The 15,870-nt window shown below is 43.7% G+C and overlaps 1 protein-coding gene across 3 annotated transcripts in view; it reads left to right on the forward strand.

Moving 5' to 3' along the window:
* The window catches only part of sox1a (SRY-box transcription factor 1a), an 85,752-nt gene that overhangs the window by 63,313 nt on the left and 6,569 nt on the right, over positions 1 to 15,870 (forward strand). For 2 of the 3 annotated variants that reach the window (XR_005709054.1, XR_005709053.1), the window contains one exon: positions 14,998 to 15,046. Coding sequence is in view for 1 of the 3 variants with exons in the window: in XM_040147604.1 (XP_040003538.1) it covers positions 10,065 to 11,099 (1,035 nt within the window). In the remaining 2 variants the exon portion in view is untranslated. Of the gene's footprint in view, positions 1 to 10,049; positions 11,100 to 14,997; positions 15,047 to 15,870 lie in introns of those variants that run through there. The other variant, XM_040147604.1, reaches the window with a different exon arrangement.

The following is a 15,870-nucleotide window of genomic DNA, read 5'->3' on the forward strand; positions in this document are numbered from 1 at the left end:
TTTATTGTTTTGCTAATCCATAAAATTAATTTTTCCAATCAAATTACAGTTTTAAGGCCCAATGACATTACTGGAAGCTTCTTTTTTTTTTTTTTGCAGGGGCCAAGACAAAAACAAACAAACAAAATCGAGCTCCAACTGTAGAGGTGAAGTATAATATTTGATATAAGCATTATTGAAGAGGGTGAGTCATTGTGATGTTCTTATTCTCTATGTGTGAAACATACCAGAGGAACAGGCCATTACTGTATAAACAAACGAGAAACAGAACGCTAAGGGAGTAAAGGGAAGGAGGAAACATGGGACCCAGGTGAAGAGTTAAATTAAGAAAAGGAGGCAATGAGGAGAGTTAAAGGGCATGTGAAGAAGGGATTCTTTGACTCTGGGCCTCCCGGGGACGATGACCTTATTTCAAATTCTGGGTGAGGGACTATAGTTAAGCAACTGAGGAGCCCCCCCTCCTAAGTCTCAGTTACACACACACACACACACACACACACACAATAGAGTTACAAGCTTTAATACACTTATTACCTGTCTTATCTACTAACAATGCTATTTTTTTTTTATTGTTTTGCTAATCCATAAAATTAATTTTTCCAATCAAATTACAGTTTTAAGGCCCAATGACATTACTGGAAGCTTCTTTTTTTTTTTTTGCAGGGGCCAAGACAAAAACAAACAAACAAAATCGAGCTCCAACTGTAGAGGTGAAGTATAATATTTGATATAAGCATTATTGAAGAGGGTGAGTCATTGTGATGTTCTTATTCTCTATGTGTGAAACATACCAGAGGAACAGGCCATTACTGTATAAACAAACGAGAAACAGAACGCTAAGGGAGTAAAGGGAAGGAGGAAACATGGGACCCAGGTGAAGAGTTAAATTAAGAAAAGGAGGCAATGAGGAGAGTTAAAGGGCATGTGAAGAAGGGATTCTTTGACTCTGGGCCTCCCGGGGACGATGACCTTATTTCAAATTCTGGGTGAGGGACTATAGTTAAGCAACTGAGGAGCCCCCCCTCCTAAGTCTCAGTTACACACACACACACACACACACACACACACACACACACACACACACACACACACACACACACACACCCCGATACACTCAAACACACTTTCAAGGCTGAGTTCAGGAATAGAGACCCCCCTGAAGTCCTGCAGCTCCCTCAAAGGCCAAGTGGCTGACACTGTTGTTAGTAAAGCTACACAATAGGTTACACATACAATATTCCTCCAAGGTTCAACTTCGTATCCTCAGTGGACTAGCAGCAAATTAGGAACTCAGTCCTCAGTTAACTATTAAAGGAGAATGAATGCAAAAGTTGTTGCATTTTATATTTGATGCCTGGATTGCTCAATGTGTATATCTATAAATAAATACACCAGGGTAAATTTGTGGTTAAAGCATTTACATGGTTTACAATAAACCAAATTTCCCCAGTAACCTGAGTTTACACGATGCGTTTGTTTAATTAAGTTAATGTCTGGAAGAATGCGTGGTAACTTGCAGCGAAAAATCTTATTAGCAGAACAAATTAAGAGGTGGAAAATGGGTGACTTTTACGGTATTGTAATGTTTTTACAGTATGTTGATGTATTCATAGAGAACTTTCACTTTGCTTCCATGGTACTTATATTTATAAAAAAAAAAAAAAAGAAAAAAACAACTACTGAGCACATCAAATAGAAGTAGTCTGTCAATCAAGTGTACAATTGACCACATTGTAGTTTACATTTGAAAGCCTGTAGACTTTTTCTTCCTTAGAATATCCTTTATAGCATTGTTATGGCACTATAATACTGGCAGCTGCTCTTTAATGCAGCATGTGGTTTATAGGGATTTCTAGGAGATGTACAGCCAACCTCCAATTTGGACTGTTAGTTATAAATTAAAGTTCCCCAACCCTGATTGTCTGTATGTGCCATGGTATGAAAATGTGATAAGAAATCCTGCTCGTTCATTAAGTTACTTCGATCATGACTTTAAAAGAATAAACTGGTTAAGTTGTTTTGATGACAGTTGTGAAATATAATTATAATCAAGTAATTACCTTATTCTGACATCTCACCTGTGTTGTCCTTTAAAACAACAACAATGAGATGTCCTTAAAGTGCTCAGAAAAAATTGGAAATTTGAACATCTGCAATTCCATACCCACTGGGCAAACTCCATCTGCTGATGAAGACCATGTGATGAGTTCAAAAGCTTCAGAACAGCTACTAAATAGACCTTGTGTTGAGATTGTTTTCTCAAATGGCTTATTAGCAGTCACAAAATACTGTTTGGTAAAATGTGAAAACCAAAACACAAATGTACACCACCGCTAATAACGATGCTGTTTACATCTTTTGGCCCCTTCTGTCGCACTGTTTGGTCTTGGAGTTAACTGTTAGCTAGATAGTTATTGCATCACACCCATTCTCAGGTCCTGGGTGCAGTAAATTCAAAAGCAGAGTTTATTCAGGGTAACTTTTTTTCAGTTGAATGCCTGCGAAGAAAGTTGGAAAGCAGAACTCTGACAACGAACGCATTACATCACTTTACGATAACACTAAAGCCAATATGCATTGTGTTATGTACAGTAGTTCACCATCCACACTAAAATAAGGACATTTAAATTATAAAACATATATCATTAATAAAACCATTTAATTAATCCCAATAATCTACAAATCTCATTTTACAATACTACTCGGACTTTGGCTTACCGTCCTTATCTTTACCTCTGTCCTCAGCTTTGCTACAGCCACAGCAATTTAGTGGTGAAAAGTGTTAAAACATGCTTCGCTATCTGAATGGGACACAGAGTGCATCAGTGCTAACAAGGTCTAAGTGCCAAAGTGGTTAACCAGGAGTCTGTCTCACAGGCTTCCTCCCTCACAGTCATTCTGGCTCTCTTTCTAGCTTTTCTCTCCCTTGAACCAGCCAGCCGCTCATACCTCCTTAATTTCTATCCATTTTTTGTCTTGTCAATATCTATATCTGGCCAATGTCTAACATGACCGATTTCTCCATCAAGAAAAGAAAGATGGTCCATTAATGGGCCTTGACCTTGTCTGACTACTGTACTTAAAAACCCTATCTGCTATAAGGCGCACTTTCCATTAATCACTCGTCTTTCTCTTTGACCCCCTCATTCTACACCCCAACTTTCCATTTCACCCCGTCTCCTCACCATAATCTCCTGGGTTTTTTTTTGTGTTTTGTTTTGTTTTTTTTCCATAAATTTTCCTCTCACCTTACAAGAGCCCCCCTCTGTTGTTTGTGGGGGCTTGCCTGATAGCCATTAGTGTTACACCCTATTACATCAGTAATGACTGACTGTGAGCTCTAATTAGAGATGTGTTAGGGAGAGCTGACTTACCCCCCATCCCCACCCACCTCCTTCCTGCTTTTCCGCAGAGCTGTTACTGTGACTCCATCGCCGTGGCGACACCATTAGCACAGCACCTCTAAGAGTTGCAACTCCTGACTGTTAAAACCATTACGTTCATTACAGACCAATCAGAGGGGAAGGTGTTATGGCTAATTGATAAGCTGCACAATGCATAAAATCTTGTCTCTAATTGCCCTGCGGGAAAAAGAGAAAGCGCCCTGGGACAGAGAGAGACAGTGAGAGAGTGGGGAAGCGACTGGAGTGCTAATTTCAAAATCTGATATTTTTTCACTTGAATAATTTAGGCTTACAATATGTCTTCATCCAAACATACTGTATATTTCCCCCCCTTCTTCAATAATGGGATGTTTCTTCTGAGTTTGTCATCTGTGATAAGATGATTATCTGAAAGGTCTGTGGCACATTGTGAAGAGAGTCTCGCCTTCTCTGCTGGAGTAGGTAATCCTGGGTAATAGCATTACGGACACAGTGTTTTCCTAAAGCCCATGATTATCCACTGCTGTTTGCTGTGGGATTGACATTGGCCTCCCTGGTCCCTCTCCCTCCCTCCCTCTCTCTCCCCTTCTCCCCCCTTCTCCTCTTTTCTTACTCTCCTTCTCACTTGTTCATGTCATCCTGTCTCTGACTCACCACTCCATCAAGCCCTTATATGCTCTTCTCTTACATTTCTAACAAGAGAAGAAGATGAAAATAGAGCACATGGAGCGACAAAAGAACAAATTGCTTGTAGACAAGAGTGCCCCCGATTTGAATGGCATGTTATGCTCTCTTTGTGAAAAATCGCACTTTCAGTTTGGCAGTTTGGGGTTACCATCCCGCTCCAAAATCAATATGTACACGATGCATTATGTTGTTTTCTAAAATACGTTAGTACATCCAGCGCATCAACCAGTTTTAGCCACTACTGACTAGAAATATTGTCGACACTTGATCTCCAGCCATACAACAGACCGTCTGTTCATTTTGAACAAAATATAAATCCATATTCTACAGCATTTAAGTTTACCTTTTGACATCTTACACTGTTTTTATCATTTCATGTATACTTTTAATTTACTGTAGAGTGTCTAACATTCTGATAGTGTCCTGTTACCTTAATTGTCCTATGCATTATATGCTGTTTTCAAGTTCTGGTGAGCTAAAGGCAATTTTCCACTTTGGTGGACAATAGATGTCTTATACAGTATCCCCTTCTACTCTGTTCTAAATTAGGAAATCAGTCTTGGAACATACCAGATTACATGCTTCTTATACAAGTGTGTGCCTCGTAGTTTTCAGAGCTGCATTTTCTTCTGGGGGAGTATCAATCCCTCGACTTTTTGTGATGCCTGTGTGTTGTTGCCTCTCGCTGTTTTTGAGGTCTTTGTGGTTTTGAGTGTCGTGTTGTGGAGATTTATGTGTTGGAGAGAGAGTGCGAATGAACAGAGCTAAGACCTCTGCTTTTAGCCAACTGGCTCACTCTTCCCTCAATGCTTTAAGGCCTAAACCTGACCTGCCCCCCCCCCCTGTTTTGTTTACATCTAGTATTTATCTGATGCAGTACATCCCACAAAGTGACATAGTAATCTCCGGTGAAAATGACAGGACGCAGAAGTTGTTTTAATCTGCGGCGAGGCTGTCCTTTTGTAAGTAAAGTAAATGAAAATTGTTCATCCACAAGTGGCTTACTGAGTCTAAGCCAAGAAATAGCACAAGTCATGACATTATATGTCAAGGAATAACAGTTGTTCTTAAAAGGTGGTGACAGCCCCTGTCTCTGGCATATTTATGAAATGTACTCTTACTTAAAAATTAGAGAATTGTGGAGACGACTTTAGGAAGTGGACTAACAAATGCTTGCCCACAGTCTGTCCAGCTAATCTCACCAAGTCGTTATACAAAAGTGAAGGATCTTTTCTGTCTCTTCTGTAGTAAAGCATCTCCAAGTATCCTCTTTGTTGCCGCCCCTTGTTCCTAAACAATAGAGAGCCAGGAAATTGCTTTTATAGCACCCACAAATTTTTCACCTTGGCTCCCCAAGTAAGCAGATGGACGTGCGAAGCAGCAAAGACACCTGGCAGCTACAGCAGCTTTAAGTCAGGGAGTCTGTCAGCTCTGGCGGCCCTGAAGCCAGGATGCTGCAACAGGCAAAGGAGGGAGTCAGCAGCAGCAGCGTGCCGTATTCTTCAAAACTGAAGGAGCTGTTCAACCAGGCTGTGCTCCTGTTTTTGCAAAAAAAAAAAAGGGGGACATTGTGAGGGTTAAACTGAGAAGAAATTAATCTGTAAGCTAATCAACACTGAGTTTCAAGTGGAAAGGAGTAGGGTGAACAGTGTGTGTGTGTGTTTTATAGTGTTGAATCTCAAAACTGTGGACCTGTGTGTAACTAAGAAACGTTTAGTGAGCCCGGCTGTATTTTATAGTAGTGTGTATGTGCGTGTATTATGTGTGTGTGTGTGTGTGTGTGTGTGTGTGTGTGTGTGTGTGTTGATGTTTTCTCACCTAGAAGCTGTCAGAACCACATGCCTGCAAGCTGTGCAGGCTCATATAAACTAAATGTAATTGGACACTGTAGACTTCACAGTATGAAGCAATAGTTGATGATTCCGGGATCGCATTGTTGAAAACGGTGTATGTCTTGGGTAAAAACAGCCTCCAAAGTCAATTCCTCCCCTCCTCGCTCCAGTCTCCCCCCTCTCTTTGCATCCTTTTCTGTTCCAGGATCAGTAATGGGAGTCAGTATCCAGGAGGAGGCGAAGGGGGTGCGGGGCTCCTCGCCAAGTCCTCGCCCCTCCTCCGCCAATGCGGCACAGCTGCCTTTCAGAACCCCGCCGCTCCAGCCCATTCATCCTGGAGAGCCAAAAAAAAAAAAAAAAAAAAAAGTGGCTATTTATTAGAATACTTGTTTTGTATTGTTCTGTGCCACACAAAAGACGCTTCATTATGTTAGAAGCAAGCCCCTTTCGCAGAGAGAAACAATAACTTGGAATTGTCTTTTTTAGAGTGTATAATAAATGTCATTTCTTCTTGTCTCTGCCCCTCAGTATGTGTTGAGGAGTGGGTTTGGGCACCGGGGTATGGATGGCCTTGGCACTCGAGCGGCCAGACTGTAGTGGGAGTAGCGGTTTTACATGAAGCTTTGGAGGGTTTAGGACGGCTTTAGGAGTATGAAGGGAGAAATCTGCCCACTTGGTCTGGAGTAGAGGGGACGAAGGGAACATGCGTAAGTTTGCACATGACAATTCCGTACGCAAAAAGGCAATTTAGATACATTTTTTTTAACCTGTAGATGCGCTGCATCGGTTAACCTGTCTGTTGTGCGTAAAATCGTCTTTTGTGTAAACGCGAAGTGGAATTAATGTCGGAGGAAATAGCGGGGCAGAGCGAATTTAACCGCTTTCTGACCTCACTCATTGCGCATACTTGAAATAAATGTCTCCATTGGCAACGTAAATTTCGGCTAATGATAACGTGTCTCTAGCTGCGGGCTGTCGTTCTATTTCGGGTCAAGTGAGCGCCACCGGGGCTTGGCTGCGCCGAGCGCGTGGCTCTGCAGCTCCCGGTGCTACCAGTTGCTCTCCGACCGACTCGGTTTGATTTTTCCGGAGCGACGCTATCGGCTACTGATCGGTCCCGGACCGAGTGGTTATTATCTGTGGCGCCGTTCCTTGGCCGAGTTAAAGAGAAAAATCGGATACCTGCCGTAAAATGGGCAGCTGTTTATTAAGCGGGGGGCCATCGTTGCACTGGTTAGCGGCTGTCAATATTTACGTTGCACGAGTCACAGCGTTTTCACTTTTCAGTAGGCGGGGAGATGCGGGTGGAAGTGGCGGTGGGGGGGCCGACCATCGCATCTTTAGATTTAAGGGTGTGTAGATTGTGGCTGGAAAACAGACGCTCTCGAGACTGGTTGAATAATTGGCTAATACGAACCCCGCTGTCTGTGTCCAGGCGATCAGCAGGTGACCGCAGCTCCTTTTTCCCCAGAGCTCCAAGTTCCACGCCTGTGCACAAACTCACAGCCACGCACCACACGTGGGAACTGTTCTGGCTCAGGTTGACTGCGTTAGGAGAAAAGATCAAAGGTTACAGGGGGTAACCCGGATACTAGGGTCTTTTGACTTTTTTTGTGCAAGAGAGTTACTTTGGGGGAATGAGTGCCGAACTGAAAGGCACGAGTCTAGACGCTTATAGATGTATATATGTACAACCATTCACTTTATATATATATGTGTGTGTGTGTGTGTGTGTGTGTGTGTGTGTGTGTGTGTGTGTGTGTGTGTGTGTGTGTGTATTTGCTGTACAAGTGAGGGGGGGGGGTAAACTGCCTTGACCCTTGGCCCCAGCCGTGCACCATCATCGCGCACAAAGGAGCGAGGGCGTTTCAAAAGAGGTTTGTTAAAACGGGAATGACTGATGGGGGATGACAGAGAGAGGGAACTGGGACCACCGGAGGTCCAGTGTCACTGTGAAGGCTAATCGTCTATGTACAACCCTAAATCCACTCAACAGTGACAATAACTGTTACCACTGCTACTAATACAAATGATGATGATGATGAGGACAAATTATTCGCGTTCTTCCCAGTTCTGAAATCACTTGATCAGATTGTTTGACTTTGCATGTGATGTTTGTTGTGAGGAATTCAGACCTATACGAAGTCTCGGGTCAGTGCTTTAAAAACAACTTAAAAGTTTGAGCTTGAAAACGTATTCCGTAAATTTCAAAATGACAGATATGCCAGAATTTAGTGAATGGTGGCTTGTATTATTGCAGTAATACGCCCATCTGGCTGACTTAAAATATATTCATCTTTTCTTTTACATTTAAAACTATAGGCTGCGTATTTTAAATGAATTTTGACTGTCATGTGTTATTCGTGTTAATATTGAGCCAGGTTTTATTTCCTTAGCTGTGTTACCGGCCGGTGTGTACCGTCAGCATTGTATTTTCTTTATTTTTGTTTGTTTTTTCTGGTGTCTCATTCACTGGCACTCCCCGCCCCATAGCTCTCCGGGTTGTCATCATTATACTGTCCTCTTTCTCAGGCCTTAAGCCACATGGCCTGGACCACTGGAATCGTTTATTGACAATTGTGATATCCCGTTAACCCTATTACCAAAGACGCGTGGATCCGTCCGAGTGATCCCGCTCCCTCAGGCCCTAAGCGGAGAGCTATATCAAGCTAAGCTCTAATTAAAATAAAAACAGCGAAGAACGATAGAATGATTAAATCGTTAGTCTCGCCGCGGGAAGTGGTATTTCGTTTTCCCTTTCAATTAGAGGTTGATTGGGCTTTTCAGGGGAGGTCAGCTGTGAAATCTGGATTATATGTGCGCGGACCTCGAAGACACATAGACCCGTTTCCCTCTCGTGGTTTACAAACAGGCTGCTTGACTGGACGTTTAATAAGAGACATAAAATGTAGCGGCTACAATTATATAAAAAAAAAGGGGGGGGGGGGGGGGTGTCTATGGAGAGCGGTTTACATGTGGCATTTCCTTTCATGTCTAGCTGCACGCAGAGGCACGGCCAGGACGCGTTCACCATCACCAGCAGACGGCGATAACGGCGCTTTGCCCCGGCAATTTCACGTCATTATACGGCTATCCATCCTCACGGGCTTCTCCTCTTAGACCAACAGTTTTTTGTTTTACCAAATCTCTTTCACATCATCGTCTATTATTACATACCTTGATTACATACCTGGAGGGAGGGAGAGAGAGAGAGAGACGGGGAGAGATGGTCTGGGGGAAAAAAAAAGATTTTGAGGCGCTGGCTGAGCATCAAGTCGGCTGAAACTGAGTTGGTCTGAGAAGAACTGAGGTTTAATTCCAGTGCATGGAAATGCAGTTGGGCCCAGGCTTCTGGGACGCACAGTGAATGTGAGAATAACCTGTTTGGGAAAGGATCAAATGTTCTGACTTTCAAGCGGGAATATAAAGAGAAAGTGGAGGGTGAAAACTGCTGCTTGATATGGAAGCTGTATTTAAAAGTGATTTTTAATTTTCGGCAACCATAAAGAAATATATATACACACACACACACACACAAATACACACACACAAAATATGTGTTATAAAATATGTTGAGATGTTTGACTCATCGTAATCACAGGCTGCACCCACCGTTTGGCTGCTACATCACTGCAAACAAATCTTAGTTATTTTTGTTTAGTTGAAGTCTCTGAGAGCGTGTTTGGAAATTTCAAATGCCTTGTGCTATTTGTGGGATCGACCCTCCTCCCTGCCTCCTCCTCCTCCTCCTCCTCCGGTGTGTTCTTCCTCTCTGGTCCTCCAGTCACCTGACCAAACGCCATGCAAATCACTCTGCTGCTAGAGCCTCATTGGCCGCTTGTGGCTCATTTAACCGCTGTCAGTGCGCATCATATGGCCGCCGCTTTAACCAACTTCTCAACTCCGACAGGGAAAGTGGCTCAAATGCGCAACCTATCACAGTGGATGTGAACCAACCCAGGCGAAGACAGGGTGAAATACTGGTTGGAAAACATTTTATATCCCTTTTCGGATTAATTTTGATCTCGTATTTGATTCATTTGGGGTTAGAATATCAATTTTGTAACCCAGTCGACCTGTGCGCACCCGATCTTTGTGCGCGCCCTGACCGATCTTAAAATAGACTTTTTCTCTGTTGGTGGCGAAGTTTAAAACCAGGTGAATGTATAGCATGATGATGGAGACTGACCTTCATTCCCCCGGCCCCCAAACGAATACCACCACGGGGCAAACGGGGCCGAACAGCGGGTCCAAAGCGAATCAGGAACGGGTGAAGAGACCGATGAACGCGTTCATGGTGTGGTCCCGTGGGCAGCGGAGAAAGATGGCACAGGAGAACCCCAAAATGCACAACTCTGAGATCAGCAAGCGGCTGGGCGCCGAGTGGAAGGTGATGTCCGAGGCTGAGAAGCGCCCTTTCATCGACGAGGCGAAACGTTTGCGAGCCATGCACATGAAGGAGCACCCGGATTACAAGTACCGGCCAAGACGGAAGACCAAGACGCTGCTGAAAAAGGACAAATATTCCCTCGCCAGCGGACTGCTTTCTGGGCCCAGTGGGGGCGGTGGAGTTGGTTTAGGGGTCGGCATGAGTTCATCGGGGGTCGGGCAGAGGTTAGAAAGCCCCGGGGGTCACGGAGGCTCAGCCAGCTCCGGCTACGCGCACATGAACGGCTGGGCGAACGGTGCGTACTCGGGGCAGGTGGCTGCCGCCGCGGCGGCCGCGGCGATGATGCAGGAGGCTCAGCTAGCCTACAGCCAGCACCCGGGGAGCGGAGCGCACCACCACCACCACTCTCACCACCATCACTCACACAACCCCCAGCCCATGCACCGCTATGACATGACAGCCCTGCAGTACAGCCCCATCTCGAACTCTCAGAGCTACATGAACGCTTCTCCCTCCGGCTACGGCGGGATCACCTACACACAGCACCAGGGCTCCGGCGTCTCCTCCTCAGCTGCCATGGGGACGTTAGGGTCGCTGGTGAAGTCGGAGCCGAGTGTAAGCCCTCCCGTCAGCAGCACACACTCACGGGGTCCTTGCCCCGGAGACTTGAGAGAGATGATAAGCATGTATTTACCGACCGGAGAGCCGGGGGACCCGTCAATGCAAAGTAGACTCCATGCCTTGCCGCAGCATTACCAGAGCGCCACGGCTGGAGTGAACGGGACGGTCCCTCTAACACACATTTAGAACTCACAGAATAATTGAAAACTGCAAACGAACACATAACCAAATATTTACCTCTTTTCTAAATAACCCCGGTCCCGAGAACTACCTGCATTTTGTACAGAATGTTTATGATATTGTAAATGAAGGGTAAATAGCATATTCATCTCGGCTTTTTTGAATAGCCACCAGTGGAATTATATAACGAATATGATGCTGAGATATTGGTTATTGTGCTATCATCTTTTTGTCCATTACTTTACAGTCTTAGTTGAGGGTTATGCCAGGTTCACATGGGGGTATTTGGTTCCATTGTCTCATCATTTTGGGGTTCTTGTAAGTTATTTGAAAATGAGATAAAGTGTCATAATCATAAGAAAGTGCTTTAAAAGATATGGGAAAATCACAGTCTTTAAATATTTGTGTTCATTTGCAGAAGCCTGTGTCTTAATTCTTGGAAAATCGTCTCTTTTTATTGTAACACACTAATTATTGTAAATTGTGAATAATTTTAATATTTCAAAGGATGACGGGCAACTGCTGTTGTAATTTAAGTGCTTTTCTGCGAGTGAAAAGCCCTGATATTGCAATGAAGAAGAATTGAATAAATTTCACAAGATGTTGCTTTGATTCTTAAGAGAACGGTCTTAGATTGATTTCTTTGTCACAGTGTTCTTGAAGGAGTGTCTTCACGTTTTAGGGCAAAAGAATATGATCAAGCCCCCTCTCGAGAAAAATAGCCACCTCTTTAAATTTTGACACCGCTGCTGGACACAGATCCCATGAGCGTTTAAAGAGCCCAATTGTTTGTGCGTAATTGCGCGTAAAAGTTGCAGTTTGTAGGCGTATGAGGACACCGTTTCGGTAGGCTGATCTCGTTTCATGAGCTCAACTTTTATGTGGGTAATTGGAAATTTATTTATACATTGTAAAAAGTTTTTTTTCTCTCTCTCTCTCTCTCTCTCTTTCAGTGGCATGCAGGCCAAAATATATTCAAGTCATTTTGAATATTTAACTCAGGCCAATATGATGGCCCACATTCTTCTTTCATATAAATATTATTCCTCACATGTTCGATTTTTTTTAAACATTTTCTTAAAAAAAAGAAATAAGATTAATATGGAGAATGAGAAGGCCTCGTAAGACAAACCACCTGTTAGTCCTGTTAACAGAACCTCCTCATTTATCAACGGGATAAGAGGTTTTACCTAAATTATGGTAATAATAATTTTAATTTTTCTCCTTGTCATTGCCTGTGAGATGTGGCTGCTTTTATAGCCAATTTAAGCAGCAAAAGTTTAATTAATCATTTTTAATCAATTTATAGTATATTATAGCATTATCGTGATCAGTGATTGCATTTTTATTTTGTTAAGGAATTGCAAAGCTGTGGCAGACTTCCATCTCTTGATCAGATTACATCAGAGTTTTGATAACAAAATGCTCTTCAGGCTGTAGAGGTTTGATATGCTGTTGATTTTTTTTTTTTTTTAAATATCGGTTTATATCAGGCTAATATAGAAATCAATATGAATATGAATTTATATAATAAATAATTAAAATAGATTCATATCTTTTTGATGCACTGAGAGAAATTGGGTGAATTTCAGCGTGAAGTTTTGATGTAATTTCACTGCTACTGTTTTGAACACTTGACACAACTCATAAGACTCAGACGGAAATAGTGAAGAACAGTAACATATAATGAACAGTTTAGTGATAAAAGGATTATTTTTTTCTTTTTAAAAAAGACTTGATTTTCATTTATCTTTCACCCGAACTGGTTTATTTTAACATCCACTGACCTCAGGACATGGAGGTTTTTACTATTTTTTTTTCATCCTCGGTATCTTTCTTTTGCCATTTAATTGTTTATACCTGGGAGATTAAAAAAAAAAAACATATTTGAACTACGAGATAATATATCTTAATTTATATATTGATTGATACGTGGTGATCAACAGTACCACAGACCTCAGAGAATGCACGAACACTCTCAAAGTCCCAAATTCTCAGTTTCTTTAGCTGCATCTCGCTAATCAAATAAACAGTGTCCAAAGATGATAAATCAAGAGTCTAACAAGTATTTATAACGGCTGTTGTTTTTGTTTTTTTATCCTTACTGCATGGTCCCAATCATCTGAGAAGCAATAAGGCGGTGGGAGAGTTGCCTCTGTGCTTTACTCGTGACACTTGATGGAGTCAGGGAAGGGGACGTGCAAAAACAGCATGAGGCACTAACAGGGATTTGGACGCTAATTTCAAGTTTGACACGACCACTGCAGGAATAAGCAATCTGTCATTTTAAAGGCATGAACAAAAAAAAAAAAATCGTAATGCCACTTTGTCAAGATATAAAAGTTTCAGTCAGTGCAGAACACAGAGCATCAAATATTTCAAGACTAGACGCTTAACAGGATATCAACGAGCACAACCATTAAACCACAACGCCGAACTGTTGCACAGACCGGACGTCAACTTCCCAGTGGCCATCACACTGGTGGCAAGTAGCTCCTGGGGTTAGCGATGACTCATCAAAAATTTTCGGTGACTGAGAGTTCTGGTACCTTTGTCGTCGAGGAGCCGATGGGTGTTTAAGAGCAAAGCTGCCCGTGGCATTAAGATTATTAATCCTTTTAAAATAATGAAAATCACGACTAAAAACGACTTCATCTTTTGATAGGCCACAGCTGGTTTTGACGCGTACATTTTTATTGCCGGTAGGCCTCATATGTTAGAAAGAGGCTAATAGCCATACACATGCAAATGAGGAAAATTTATGCCTACTTAGGCATTTAAAAAAAAAATCAATTAATCCCAAATACATAGTTAAACGGCCTATTTCACACTGATGAAGACTTGCATGGTATGTCAATTAAACCAGTTAGGCCTCATAGTGAAGCGTGTAACGTCTGGCTGCGCATTAATCTGTTGAAAGAAATCGGAGGAACAATGTCTGGAAATGAGTTTGAATTCCTAAACCCGAAAGAAACCGCATCTACGCAGACGCTCTCCGCGGTAAACCGCGCGGTGTAAGGCAGGGGCACGGCCTCCTCGCGCGTCTCGCATCTGCTTCTATCTTATCTGTTGATGTGAAGAGATGCGGATTAACACTGAAAACCCCGGAGAGGCGGAGCGCGTCACGGCACATCGCCAGGCTAAAAGAGGAGCGTTCTGGCAAATTTAACCCGAATAAATTACACCTTGAGCTTGGAAGAGCGCAAGTGTGAGTGTAGGGTGCGACGTACACAGGCTGCGTTGCGGCGATGGTCGCCGCTGTGGATGTGCGTGCGTGGCTCTGTGCGCGCACGCGTTTGTGTGCGTGCGTGCGTGCGTGCGCGGGTGTGTTTAGCTGACCGGCCAATAAATCTCTCCACCGTGCGACACGCTTATCTTGTAGCCACCGATATATTCCGTGCTAGGAGGCCATCAGCTCCGGCGCACACTCGGCTCCTCGCAAAGCCCCGATCCCTTGCACTCCCTGTCCTAAATGGGGATAATTAGCGTCACTTTATCACGCCTCTGCATATTTTCTCCGAGCCCCCCCCCCCTCTTTTCCTAAAAAAAAAATTACCAAGCAGCCTGCTCGCGTCGCCCGCTCTGTCACAGAAGATTATGGAGACAGATTGCACAGAGCGAATGTGCCGGGCGAGATTAGCGCGGAATAGAGAAAGCAACTGGGCCAATGAATTCCTCGGAAGGGCCTTATCGTGCAATTACACGTTGACATGTTTAACAATCTTGCTGCCTCTTAATCCTGCGGTGCTGCTCTATCTACCCACAGCTACCACGCTGTATGCCGGCACACAGACCTAATGCACCGAAACGCGGCACAAATGCACTGAAAGTTATGAGAAATTGGTTTATTTTCAAACTTTGTCCCGCATTCACCAAGTACTTTTTTTTTTTTTTTTTTTTTCAGATTCCTCCGTTGTTGGAATAGCATCTGCACTGCAACTTTCTGACAAGAGGTGAGATATCACAATAGATTTAAAAATGGTTTATTGTTAACTTAAAATCACTGTTTCACTTTAACAACTAATCATACAGCGACAACAGGCCAATAAATGTTTGGGCCGCGTCCATCCAGAGTGGCGATAAAACGCCAAAAGTGGCCGTCTTGTTGGGAGTTAAATGTACTCTCTTTGCCCAGCACACACTCACTCTCTCTCACACACACACTCACCACCACCACCACCACATCCCGACCCACCGCCCCCCTCCCCGTCCCTCCTGCCTGGCGGTATATCGGGGCCTGTGTGGGAGTGATTGTGGAGCGCCACTGTAGGAATTTGGCAGCGGCTGTGGTTTGGAGAGCCGCCCCACGCTGAGCCCCATTCAGCGGCCAGCGCGCTGTGAGGTTGGGAAGTTTCAGTCAGCCGTACAACTCAATGGCCCCCACAAAGGCGATTACAAGCCCCAGCGCATTCCTGTAGGGACCTGGGAGCGGCGCAGGTGCGAGGGAGACCGGGGTAACCCGTCAGAGGAGTGATAAAAAAAAAAAAAAAAACGGGACAGTGCTGGGACCACACAAAACCAGGCACTCCACGGGAACCGGGGCTTTTTTGGAGGAAGGAGGAGAAAGGAAAGAATAAGTTTGAAGAAGATGGAAGTTTGGAGGGTGGGGGTGCAGCATACTGAGTGGCCTCACTGTCCATCACTGAATGAAAGGGGAGGGGGAGACTCCCAATCAGGGCTTTAGCCAGGATTTTACTAAGGTCATGAGTCCAAAGTCCCCCAACACAACCCTGCCCTGAAGATGTTTTCACTGACCTCTAAAAATCTATGATAAAAA

The sequence above is a fragment of the Xiphias gladius genome, chromosome 16 (genome assembly GCF_016859285.1).
Source record: "Xiphias gladius isolate SHS-SW01 ecotype Sanya breed wild chromosome 16, ASM1685928v1, whole genome shotgun sequence".
In the NCBI taxonomy this organism is placed as follows: Eukaryota; Metazoa; Chordata; class Actinopteri; order Istiophoriformes; family Xiphiidae; genus Xiphias; species Xiphias gladius.